The sequence below is a fragment of the Schistocerca cancellata genome, unplaced genomic scaffold, assembly GCF_023864275.1.
Source record: "Schistocerca cancellata isolate TAMUIC-IGC-003103 unplaced genomic scaffold, iqSchCanc2.1 HiC_scaffold_1101, whole genome shotgun sequence".
In the NCBI taxonomy this organism is placed as follows: Eukaryota; Metazoa; Arthropoda; class Insecta; order Orthoptera; family Acrididae; genus Schistocerca; species Schistocerca cancellata.
In genome coordinates this window covers 601314-615111 of record NW_026047100.1, presented here as the reverse complement: position 1 = coordinate 615111, position 13798 = coordinate 601314, and the positions used below count along the sequence as shown (strand labels likewise).

Genomic DNA, 13798 nt, shown 5'->3' with positions numbered 1-13798 from the left:
TGCAAAAAATTTTTTTATTATTCATATGACCGGTTTCGGTTCATTCAGAACCATCTTCAGATCTGTAAAAATAATTATACTAATTTGACGGGGCCCTCATGTGCGGCCCTCTTGCCCGCGGCGATGGACATCAGACGACTGAGCGCACCGCGGCACAACACCAAAATGGCGGGAACCACGGAAGCAGACCGTAGAGGAAAACAAGTTCACACCAGCACCATAGATATATAAATCGCCCTATGCTTTTAGATCGTATAAAAATGATAATTTTACTGTTTTTTAATCCTGACAAGTACAGATTTTAACTTTGACATCTACATATTTTAACTAAATATTTTTAATATAAAAAAGATCTACTGAATACAGTATGTACAAATGGAATGTAACAAATGTACCAGACGCCACCTGTCGGTAATAGTGTTATAATTAATATAAATGACGTGCACTCTGCCAACCAATTTTATGTGACGTAGCATGTGAAACTTTCTGGATTTGGACGGGTTACTCCTGTAACTGAATTATCAGGTACGTTCTGGTACATTTGATGTTGATTAGATAGGATGAAAAACATTTGCTTCCGTGAAATAGTAAATTAGTATAATAATTTTTACAGATCTGAAGATGGTTCTGAATGAACCGAAACCGGTCATATGAATAATAAAAAACATTTTTTGCAATTAAGACGGATTTTAAGTAACATTATAGGATTAGATGGTGCCACTCCCGTCACGCAGCTGCCAAACCCCGACCTGGATCACCAAACGCGTGGCTGTGAGATGGATGTTACAAAGCAGCAGGATGATCCCACCATGTAGGGGACTGGCGCACGCCAACCTGCGGAACGTATCCCAATACTCAATGGAAGACTGGGCTAATGACGTGGAACTGAACGATGTGATACAGGAGTCAGATGATTCCCCTCGTCAGCACTACATTGGACGAGCTCCGTACGCACAATGACCTACGACTTGCGTGTCGACCACCCTGGTAGCAGGGCGGCGATCAGTCCACACTTATGACGATACCGTAACCGTTACCAGCCAGTCTAATTAACTGGACTGTCGCAAGTATACCGCATAGGTACCTGTACCATAAATGGCATTCACACCCCGGTAAAGGTATACATATTAAGGGGTACGCTGCGGACTGCGGTCACAGATATTGTTTTCCCCCAAGATGTGCGACTTGACATAATATTAGACTTCTACGGTTTTTTCGTTTTGGTCTTCAGTCTTCTGACTGGTTTTATGCGATCCGCCAAGAATTCCTCTCCTGTGCTAACCTCTTCATCGCAGAGTAGTACTTTCTACCTACGTCCAGTGTTATTTGCTGGATGTATTCCAGTCTCGGTCTTCCCCTACAGTTTTTGTCCTCTACAGCTCCCTCTAGTACCATGGAAGTCATTTCCTCATGTCTTAACAGATGTCCTATCCTGTCCCTTCTCCTTATCAGTGTGTTCCACATGTTCCTTTCCTCTCCGATTCTGTGCAGAACCTCCTCATTCCTTACCTTATCAGTCCACCTAAGTTTCAACATTCGTCTGTAGCATCACATCTCAAATGCTTCGATTCTCTTGTGTTCCGGTTTTCTCACAGTCCATGTTTCGCTACCATACAAAGCTGTAATCCAGACGTACATTCTCAGAAATTTCTTCCTCAAATTAAGGCCGGTATTTGATATTACTAGACTTCTCTTCGACAGCAAAGAACTTTTTGCCATTACTGGTATGCTTTTGATGTCCTCCGTCATTGGTTATTTTACTGCCTAGGTAGCAGAATTCCTTAACTTCATCTACTTCGTGACCATCAATCTTGATGTTAAGTTTCTCACTGTTTCTACTAAATCTCATTCAGTGCACCATCTTTAGTCCTTAACTGTCGACGAGGAGGTTAACAACATCCGTATAAATGATTCATCAGTGGTCAACATCTGTAAATAGTTTTCGCAGACTGCCTGTAACCACGATGTTGTCTCTCCAACCACCAACTAGAACTGGTTTCTGCAGACTACCTGTAACTACGATGATGTCTCTGCAACCATCAAGTATCAAGTTGATGGTTGAGGAGACAATATCGCTGTTACAGGTAGTGCGCGAAAATCAGTGATAGATGTTGGCTACTGACGACTCGTGTATATGGATGGCATTAACATCCTGAGCGTTAGTTTAGGTCTGACAATGGTGCACTAAACCACCGAAACTGGAAACTATACTAAATGACATCATAAGGACAGATGTAGGTTGTAATCTCACCCTTCCTTCCCAATTTCAGTTAGTGTCCACGATAAACAAAGTCCTTTACGAAAATTTTGAGAGGAGCGAAGATTACAATAAACTTCCCAGTTTAATTAGCTTTCCGTGTAGAGTTGGTTCCAGTTCTTCTTGTCTAGCGGTCTGATTCTTGAAGATAAAGTTCTCACATTTTAGGTCCTCAAGCTTGAATTGATCGAAATAAATTTGAAGAATGTTGTTGCAGATCTTTTTTCTACGTTAATATATTTTCTCATATTTTAGTATACCAGACAGTCTTTTGATTTTTCACATTAACAAAGCCGAAATTACATCGTTCGCCCAAAGTACAAAAGTACCTCCGATCACATCTGGGGTATGCTTACTAGTACCTCATTCAGCGGAAATAACAGTATCCCAAAGAGTTTACAAATTTTCTTGACCAGAGAATTTTTATTAGTTTTGATTATAATTATTTCACAAATGAATCCAGAAATTTTTATTTTCTGTATTTAATCGTATGGTAATTTTATAAAATATACAGTTGATATCAGGCAAATGATTTAATACGATATACATATGATATAAGACAAGATTAAACCTTAAAGTCCGTGTTTTTCAACCATTTAATTAAGCTGGGTGTGAGAGTGAACAAGTCATCGAGAATTCCTGGGTACGAATCAAGTGGACAGCGTTGGACTAAGTGTTCAATCGTCTGCTCTTCTTGATTACATTCAAACATTGGTGAACTGATCCAGCCCCATTTCTACCTGAAGTAGCTACAACAACTATGTCCAGTCCTTAACCTTTTGAGGCGGCACCAAAGTTTCTTCGGTTGGTCAAAACATTTTGGCTTCTTTGTGGGTTCAAGGTGATGGGCTCTCGTTCGTAATGTTTTTGTTGACGATTCATGCTTCCAGCTTTCATTCAAATCAAAACCATTCTCGATGAGTTGTCCTGCAGTAACACTTGCTGGTCTTCTTGATCGCAATCGTTGCTGTGGCGGATGACAGAATTTCTGGTGCAGTGGTAGAGAAGGTCAAACAGAGATTTTTTTGCCTCCCTCAGTAGAGCTTGTTTGCGCCTTAAGTGAGGCCAAGGGATGTGGCTCAGTACAGGTAACTTGCGGCACGGGGTTGATTTGATGGAACCAGTAATGCAGCGCATTGTGTCGTTAAGTTTTGTGTCTACCTTCTTCACATGTACATTTTCCGACCAGACAGGTGCACAGTACTCGGCAGAAGAGTACACAAGACTGATGCCAGTTAAACGCAGACAGTCAGCAGAGGTTCCCCAGGTGGTACCACTGAGCTTCTGTAGTATGTTGTACCTTGCAGCAACTTTATGAGAAAGCTTGGAGATGTGCTCTTTGTAGCTCAGGGTTCTATCTAGAGTGAGTCCGAGATATTTTACAGAAATGAACATAGTAAATAGTACTAGAATGCGTAGTTACTAATAGAAATTTTAAATGTGCCAAATAATTCGTAATTTCAAATGTTGCCAAATTCAGAGCTACTACTTTTCGATTGGAACATCGAAAATTTTAGCTTGAAATATAACATATTGTGATAAAATTGTACGAAAGTTTCCAGAAAAGCAGATGATATGGTACTGGTCGGTCCAAAATTCGAAAAATAATACAGGTATCAACAACTACTGTCGAAGAAAAGTTATGAGGAGGATGTCCCGTTACAAGGTATTGCGTTTTACGACATGACTCGCCTTCGGTCGGCATTTGGTGTCGCGCTGACGGTTGGTGCAGTCCGTTTGGTGAACGTTTAAGCGCCATCAGGGTCGTCGAAACGCTGATAATGGATCGCCTTGCACTCCCACGAGGTGACCTCGTTGTTTCAAGTAAATGCGCAGAATTATATAATGGACGGCGATTTTAACTCTGTTCTGCACCCCGAAGACCAATACCCACACTTCGACCCCTGACACGGGTTGCACTCACTGGTACGGGACGTCGAGCTGCAAGACACGTGGATCCTACAACACGGCAAAAATCGCAGGGACATGTACCTCATCAGGAACTTGGCCATCGGCTTAGATACGTATCACGAGGGCTCTGTACTGTGACAGTTGCCGCTGAGATGTGTCAAACGGGTTTTTTGATTCCCCAAGTTTCTATCTGAGCCGTTAGCTTGCCTCGCTAACAAACAAGACGCAGTAGGGGACCATGGAAACTGAACGTTTCCCACGTCTTTGATGCGATCTGTCGCTTTGGGGATACTTGGCGCTGATGCCAACGATGCCACCGAGCTTACAGTCCCCTGTAGTTGTGGTGGATTAGTTGTGTCAGCCCTGCTATACGCACGGCACTTATAGGCTATGGCAGAGATAATTCCGAGTAGCAATGGATGAATTCAGAATTTTGTTACGCGGCATTAAGGGAACTGGTGATGCAACCTCTCTCACCAGACCGTCAACGAAACGCCCACCATATCGAACTCCATTTGCTCCAACTCACTGTGGTGCAATTGGCAGGCGTCAAAGCCCATGCGAGACTGGAAGACGGCCTTCATGGCGAACGACTGTCTTTGCATCACATGTACGAGAAAGACGTCAGCGAAACGCACGCTCATTACGGCGGAGAGAAGGCAAATAGCGAGGCAAACAGATATTGCCGGAGCGTTCACCCGATACTGTCGCAAATATTATGCTGATGACTTAAGAAGTGGCGTGGGACCCCCGGGGTACCGTTGTTGGGATGGATTTCGACCGCGTCCATCATAGTATTCTGCGTGTGGTTGTGAAAATCATAGGCCTACCCAGTGCGTTTGTCGATGTAGTCCTGCGCTTGCTTGACGGAGCACATTCGGGCTAATGGTGAATGGTTATGGATCAGAATCCTTTTCTACCGAGCTTTCCAACGTTCTATCTGCAAGCCCTCTAACTAGCCCAGCATGATTTTCGATGGTGCTTCGAGAGGATTTGTTTACGGACTGCGAGGTTCCGATGTTATGCATACGCCGACGATGTCGCATTCCTGGCCAGATAGGAGGATGACATACAGACGGTGCAACGATGGCTTCAATAGTATGGTACTGTGGCGGGTAGTATCTTCAATCTGCGGAAGACCAAGTATACAGATGTGTGCAGGAGGATGACAGTGCCCCTCACTAAAGTTCCTGTACTCAAATGTTAAGTGGTACTCTTTCACTGTCATATTCAACGTATTTCAGTGGTCATATATCGTCAGCTGTGCCCTGGTATGACTCCCAACACTAACGCACGATGGACATCTTTCAGCGGGCACGGTACACCAATGTGTACTTAGCTCCAAAAGTAAACAGTTTCGCCGATGCGACACCGATGTTCATTACGTTGCTACGAGGCTACAAGCTGCATTTGGACATTTAGTATCTGCTGAAGTTGGTTTTAAAATTAATGAGACGTTTTGACGTTGCCCACACATGAAGGTGGCCTAGCTCTGACCAAAATCAGAAACAGAGCACGGGCGCCGTGTTCGACAGTCGCTACACTCTCCAATGCCTGTCGGTCATATTTCAGCGCCGTTCAGTCACATTAGATCGTTTCTCGTGGACTGTTGGTATTTGTTGGATGACCTGCATTCTACGCGATCGCCCACTACGAGGGACTGTCACCGCTAATTACAAAGCCACCAACACACCAACGTCGTCGAATGACGCTCTCCTGCCGTATGATGGAAGACAATATGGCGTCCGAGCCATATTTCTACCCACGGAAGTGCCGGATTCGTGGTCCTTGGTAGTGAACGACAAATTCGCTAATCGGTAACGATTGCACTCCATGCATCTAATCGACGCGCCTCTGTGTCCAGCTTGCGCAGTAACTGGTTGTGACGCACAATGGCTCACATATGGTATGGCCGCTGCATGTTGGCTGCTCACACAACGAATGTTAGCCCTACTCTTACAATGGCCGCCCACGTCTGTTGCTTCTGAATTTCTATTAGAACCCGGTGTTCTCTGATTCACAGCCGTCAGGACAAATGAGGTCAATTGTATTAAAGGAGTGGCGTTGTACTATTTTTTCCGCGACGGTGGCAAAGACGTGTTAGAATTTTGTCTGTTCCTGCTGGACAAACACGCAGGCTTACAACGCCGGGCGAAATACTGGCCCTGTTTTGCCAAGTATCTAGGTTCGTTGACCCCCCCGACTAGCGGGGCTGTTTCCGGTGTGAGTAAAAATAGATGAGGATGGTTCTGGATTCAATATCGATTTCTCTCTGTGTACACAGGGGACAGTAATGCTCTTATTGCTAAAGACCTGGCCTGACAGAATCCGGCCTGCCGCTGCGACGGACGGCGCAGAGGAAGACCGGGCCAGTCCTCGGCCAGGGACGCCACACAGGCAGCGGCCGGCCGCAGCGACTCTTGATGCGTCAGCTGTTACACTGTGGAAGGGGCCGAACCCCATTATTAAGCTTGCATGCGTAGCGCGATTGTCTTGGCGTTAAGACGATTTGGAAGCTTCACGCGGGACACGTTATCTTTGTGCGAGTTGTTTTTTTTTTCTTTTTTTTTTTTTAAGTGCAGAAATGAGTAGCTCGCACTAGCGATACGAAATGGCTCCAATAAGAGATGTTGGGTGCACGACATTAATAGCGAGAGAGAAAGCTTAGGACAACACCATCGTGTGTGTATTGATCTAGAGTCTGACGAATATAGGTTCTTCAAATATTTTCGTATGTCACGAGAATGTTTCGAGGAACTGCATCGCCTGATAAAAAGGTAGCACCGAGAAGTGCACAACGAACTGGAGAAAGCCAGTTGATACAAGGCACAGACTTGCCATTTGCTTGAGGTAAGTTTTACGATTTGTGGCCTCCTTGTGCTTCAAACAGAAGTCATATAATTTATTTCATTTCAGTTTTGCTGTATCATATGAAAGATTCGGCGGACGAAAGTGCAATCCCACAACGTAGTTACGAGTGGAGTGATAAATTTATCTGCAGTGTTTACGAATACAGCAAACGATAGTAACATCTAGTTCCGTATGTCCCGCTAGAGAGAACTTTCTACTTAATAGATTGTTTTGTTTCATTGTATTCATAACATTGTCATTGAATGTAAACAAACGTATCTTTGGTCGGTAACTTATCTATTCGTTTTATCGGCATAATTTATTTTAATCTTTTCCAGATACTTGTCTACAAGCGACAGTCACCAGACCATAGCCTTTTCTTTACGGTTAGGACGTTCAACAGTCTCAGAAATAGTGAAACAAGTGTGCCAGGCAATATGGACTGTTCTACAACCCAAGTATTTACCTACTCCTACAACAGAGATGTGGAAGAAATCTGAAGAAGGATTTCTAGAACTTAGGGGGATTCTGAACTGCCTTGGAAGCTTAGACGGAAAGCATATCAGGTTAAGATGCCCGAAGGATAGTGGATCCCAGTTCTTCTGTTACAAACAGTTCTCCTGGCGATCGTTGATCCATACAACGAGTTTACAGTAGTTGATATTGGAAATTGTGGACGTCACAGTTACAATACTATTTCTGAGAATTCAGCTTTCTATCAAGAGTATATCGAGGGCAAAAGTATTCTAGTTCCAAATCAGGATCGCGTGTATCGTACAAAAAGTTGTATTGTCTCACCCCCTCTGTAAGTCTTTCTGTGTCCATGATGCATGCACCACGAGCTGCAAGACGGAAACCGCCTCACGCCGCTGCTTCCAGTGTGACCACAGAGCAGCTGAGTGCGCCAACAGAGGCAGGCAGCCGCTCCGGCTTGCGGCGAATCTGTAATCTGTGACAACCCGGCGGCGGCCGGTGCGCCAGAGCCGCACTCTGTGTGACCGCCGCCGTACAGTAACGAGAGATTCAACAGCGCGGCCTGCCGGCTGCGGTTCAAGGCCACAGGCCGGACGGCCAGGCCTTATTCTGTCTGGCCAGGCCTTAAAAGACGACCTGGACGATCCTCATGCTCAGTTGTTGTAGGGCTTTCTTCGCCTACTTATTATGGTACTTTGTAATTAAAGCAAAAACAAACAAATGAAGGAAACAAACAGAAGAAGAACCCTTGGTATCTTGCCCTTCAACTCCCGTTCCAGACCCACGAGCAGGGCGACACAGCGGCCAGGCGTAGGGTAGCGACCCCTGCCCCCTCTGCTGCCTTGCCTAAGCCGCTCTCCCCCACCCCCCCTTCCCCAGCCACCACGCTACCAAAATTAGTCAGTGACGTACTCTTGTGCACTGGCGCTCTACTCCGGGAGTAAGCCGGTTCGAGTCCTGGTGGAGGAAAAAATTGTCACTGCGTGTATTTGGTCGGCAAGGGGAGGAGAATTGTTGGCGGAAAGTTCCTGATCACCAGACTTCGCGCCAATGCCCAGATCTAAAAATGGCTCTGAGCACTATGGGACTTACCATCTGAGGTCATCAGTCCCCTAGAACTTACAACTAATTAAACCTAACTAACCTAAGGACATAACACACATCCATATCCGACGCAGAATTCGAACCTGCGACCGTAGCGGTCACGCGGTTCCAGACTGAAGCACTTAGAACCGCTCGGCCACACCGGCCGGCAGTACCAGATCTCCCCACTGTGCCTCATGAAGTGAAGGCTTGTTACATAGGTGCTAGTGATTCATCCATAGGATGGGGGTGAAGCTTGGCGACCCCATTGGTGCTATTCCCGAGCAGCACTGGGCTTAACCCTCTCCCTTCTCTCATCGTCATCCTCATCCTCATAATTATCATTATACAACACAATCATATTCCACTCCACACACATGCAATACATAGGTGTAGTATTACAAAACGTTTTAATGGAGCATGTTGTAAGCAAACAACTAACGACTAATCATCATTATATTAGTGTTCTCATTTTTTAGACAGCATTTAGATGTCGTTACAAAGTATATCGTTTCATTAAAATATGTGTAATGTATTATCAAATTGTTGGTTTCTCTACATAATTATTTTTTTATCTGTAATTATTTTTTCTCGTGTAATTTTTGTTATTGTTTGTATCATCAACTTTTCGTTTCTCCACATAACTATTTTATCTTTAATTGTTTTTCTCATGTAATTTTTGTTAATTATTACATAAGGTAGTCTCACTTCCATCCTTAATTAGTAACCCTCCATCATACTTTAGTTGTTATCCTCATAAGTGCAATTAATATCACACTCTGTCGTAACGTGCAGATTACTCCCGTTGTGTTTAGCGAAATTCCTTTTCTGCCAGCCCACGGCTACTTCCAGAACCGTTGCAGACCTCGCTGACCTTGGCCGCAGATCCCGTTGCCTCCTCCCCAGGGACCTACCCCCTCCCCCTCCCGGCCGCTTTCACTGCACAGAACCAGGAGGACACTCCCTCACCCCCCCCCCCTCCTTCACATGCCTTCCGCATTCCTCATGCCTGATCCTCTTGTCACCGCCAACCACGACCCGCAAACATCGGTCGGCAGCCTCCTCGGGCAATCAACACCCGAACGCACCAAGCAGCATATTGCACATGCAAATATCCAGTCTCTGCCAGCTCACTTCGACGAGTTCAGATATATATTTCTAACTGCTGATATACACGTAATACTTTTGTCAGAACGTTGGCTCAAACCAAGTATTCCTACGACTTCCATAAACCTAGATGGCTATATCTTTCTCAGGCATGACAGATGAAACAGACGAGGGGGTGGAGTGGGGGTGTACATTCGCTCTGTTTTGTCACCTACAGTACTACACACATCCGACAACAATGTAGATAAACAACTGGAATATATGTTCATAGAGATCAAATCACTTAACAGAAAGTGCTTAATATGTGTCCTTTACAAACCTCCTAAAGTAGGTGGGTTCGCCTGCTTCCAAGCTGCCCTCTCTAGTCTCGAATCGTCATATGAACATGTAATTATAGCAGGTGACACTAACATTAATTTTCTGTGCAATAGTTCTTCCACTGGGAAATTTAAGAGGATGCTTTCTTCCTCAAATATGACGCTACTTCAGCTGGCAACAACTCATCACACGACTACCAGTCACACTTTCATAGATACATTCGCAGCGAAATCTCCGAACTGAATAATCCGCACCTCTCAAATATCTGCACCTGGCATGTCTGCCCATGACATCATTTCCATGACGTATTCACTAGATTGCACTAGAAAGAAACAAAAACTGTCTACATACCGAGACCTCCAACGCATATATTTGCCTGAACTCGAAACTGAGGCACAAAAAATAGTTTGGGGGATGTCCTCTACTCCCTTCATGGACATAAACGACAAACTCCAGGATTTCATTAAAACAATTACTCCACTATATGACAAATATGCTCCAATAAAGACCAGAAAAGTAGAAAGGCAACCTGCACCTTTGCTGACTGATGAACTAAAACAGCTCATGAATCTCAGAGATGCTGCACATCGAGCATACAAGATACACCCCACACCTGAGAATCATGCTGTATACAAGCAGAAACGAAACAAAGTCAGTCAACCGGTGAGAAACACTAAGCTCAGACAGGCCCGTACATTAGCAGACAATAGATGTAGACCAGCTATCCTGTGGAAAAATCTCCATAGTCTCGGTTTAGGCAAAATAAAAGTTGCAGAAAATCCCATGGTCCCAGCTGAAGAACTAAACCGATACTTCACATTATCTAAAACCAAAATTGAACCGCAGAAGAAACAGAGAATCATTGATTACTTCATGGGGATGCACGACTGTGGCAAAGAAAAATTCTATCTACAGCACGTCACTTGCAGTACTGTCAAGAAAGCCATAACGCGGATTAGATCAGCATCTACTGGACATGATGGTATCACTATCCAGATGGTAAAACTTATAATTGACCAACTACTGCCCTCTATAACAGACATTTTCAACGATTCATTAATCACAAGTGGTTTCCCTGAGGCCTGAAAACTGGGACAAATTAAGCCACTGCCTAAAAAGGATATCGCCACAGCACTCTCTGACTACCGCCCCATCTGTCTTCTTCCTGCACTATCAAAGTCCTTAGAATATATAGTTCATGACCAGCTCACCAACTACCTAACTACTAACAACCTACTAGACGAATACCAATCAGGCTTCCGTAAACATCGAACCACAACATCCGCTCTGATAAAGGTGACAGATGACCTGAAACTTGCCATGGACAGACAAGAAGCGACTATCATTTACTTCTTAGATTTCAGCAAAGCATTTGATACTGTCGACTTCGACATCTTACTAGCCAAACTTAGCGGTCTAAATTTCTCACCAAGTGCAGTGCAATGGTTTCGCACATACGTGACGTCTCGTCAGCAACGCGTCCTGTCTGGGAAGAGAAAATCACAATGGCGGCAGGTAGTGTCAGGCGTTCCCCAAGGCTTAGTATTAGGTCCTATACTCCTCTCTCTGTATGTCAATGATATGTCATCGGTTCTGACCTATTTCAAATATCATATGTATGCTGATGACCTTAGTTGTATCTAAGTGCGAAACCAAGCAATCTCAAGAAAGCTATTGAAAATTTCAATACTGACCTCGATGCACTGTCAAAATGGGCACAGGACATAGGTCTAAATCTAAACCCATCTAAAACCCAAGCGGTACTTGTTGGTCAGTCTAAGCTCATTAGCCCAAAACATCGGAAATCCGTACCACCTCTTATCCTAAATGGAACGAATATTAACTTCTCTCCCTCAGCAAAGAATTTGGGAGTAATAACAGATGAAAATCTAAATTGGACAGAGCACGTAACTGAGTGTGCAAAAAAGCATCAGCATCCCTTCATGTTCTACAAAAATATAAAAAACTCTTCCCTTTCGATCTGAAAAAGAAATTAGTACAAACGCTTAGACTCCCAATCATTGACTACAGCGATATTATCCTACAAGGCCTCTCTCAGGAAAATTCCCGACGTCTAGAACTGGTCATGAATGCCTACGTCCGATATATCTGTGACGTTCGACTTTTTGATCACATTTCACCATCATATGGAAAATTGTCCTGGCTGCGTGCAGACAAACGCAGAGATTTCCATACACTCTGTCTCATCCACTGCCTTAAAAATGTACACTGTCCCTCATATCTCTCCTCGTCTTTAACGCTCATGTCGCAACAACATGACAGAAACACACGTTCCCTTTATAATAAAGTCCTCTCCGTTCCACTGCATCGCTCAGTCACTTTCTCCAAGTCCGTTACAGTAGCGGGAACCCGACTCTGGAATAACCTCCCTCGTTATGTTAGAGAACTTAAAAACATTTTCGGCTTCAAAAAACAGTTAATGATGTATCTACTTAAGCAACAGTAATGCCTTCCTTTGTACATGAATGCACTTCACCTCATTACTTCCGTCTTTCCCCCTCCTTAAATCTCCATTCCCCAAAACTCGCTATACTAGTAAACATCTACTTTACACACCAAGATATTAATGTACATCTGCACAAACCTTCATTACTATTGCCAATCTTTCTCATGTTTTGTCATTATTATTTGATTTTTTTACTGTTATTATTATTGCCTTTATCATAATCCGTATGTATAGCACCTGTTGTAAAAATACTGCCAGCACTTACTTTATTAGGTCTTAGTCATGTTTATCATTATTATTTGATTTTTTTTACTGTTATTATTATTGCTTTTGTCATAATCTGTATGTATAGCACCTGTTGTAAAAATACTGCCACATTTACTTTATTTGGTCTTAGTCACTACTCTTTATTCATATTGTCACTAGAGTAAGCTAATTTTCTCATTTAAACTATGGTCATGATGTAACTCTGATGTGTGAAATTCTGCATGTGTGGAACACTGGTCCGATGTAAGATGGTCCTAATCTGATCAGGTTAAATAAATAAATATAACTGCGTGCGCCTAAGCTTGCTATTCTTTCCCAGAAATATCGACGACATATCTTCAATCATTAAAGAAATACGTCTGTAGTCTTTAGGTGGTTCAACTCCTCATGCGATTGGGATAAATCATGGATAATGAGCTACTGAACAGAAATATATCGGAGTGAGACGGGAACAGTCATAAGGGGCCGCGCCATGTGTTACGGGATGGCTCACGGAAGGTGACGCTGGGTGGTTCTTTTTGTTTCCAGGAGCCTTCGAAACAACCGGACGCGCATCCACCGGAACCTGTTCGTGGCGATGGTGGTGCAGGTGGTGATCCGGCTGACGCTGTACGCCGACCAGGCGGTGGTGCGCGGCGGAGCCGTCGCCGACCCCGTGCCCGTGACGCCCGTGGGCGGTGGGGGCGGCGGGGGCGGCGCCGCGGCGGCCGGGGACCGCAACAAGACGGCGGTGGGGGCGGCGGAGTCCACGCAGCCGGCGCCGGCCGCGCCGCGAGCCGCCCACCGCCAGGGCATCGACAACACGGTCAGGCTCTGCCACTTCTTACTCTGTAACTCTACACCGCGTCTGAGCACCATTCGTGGTTGGAACAGGGAAGGGAGGGAAGTGGTACACATTGTACCCTCTGTCACACACCACGAGATCGCTTGCGCAGTATATACGAAGATATAATCTTCCGCCCAAAAAGATTCGCTACAGATTTTATTTCCGACGTATAAACCCAGTAACTGCCGCAGCAGCTTGAATTGTCGACTGAGCAACGGACGTGCATTGGACGACTCGG

The 13798-nt window shown here is 44.5% G+C and overlaps 1 protein-coding gene across 1 annotated transcript in view; it reads left to right on the top strand.

Moving 5' to 3' along the window:
* LOC126155889 (PDF receptor-like) overlaps positions 1-13798 on the top strand; it is a 287262-nt gene that overhangs the window by 167418 nt on the left and 106046 nt on the right. Inside the window, exon 5 of the mRNA XM_049916260.1 lies at positions 13263-13539. Coding sequence (XP_049772217.1) covers positions 13263-13539 — 277 coding nt within the window. The remainder of the gene's footprint in view (positions 1-13262; positions 13540-13798) is intronic.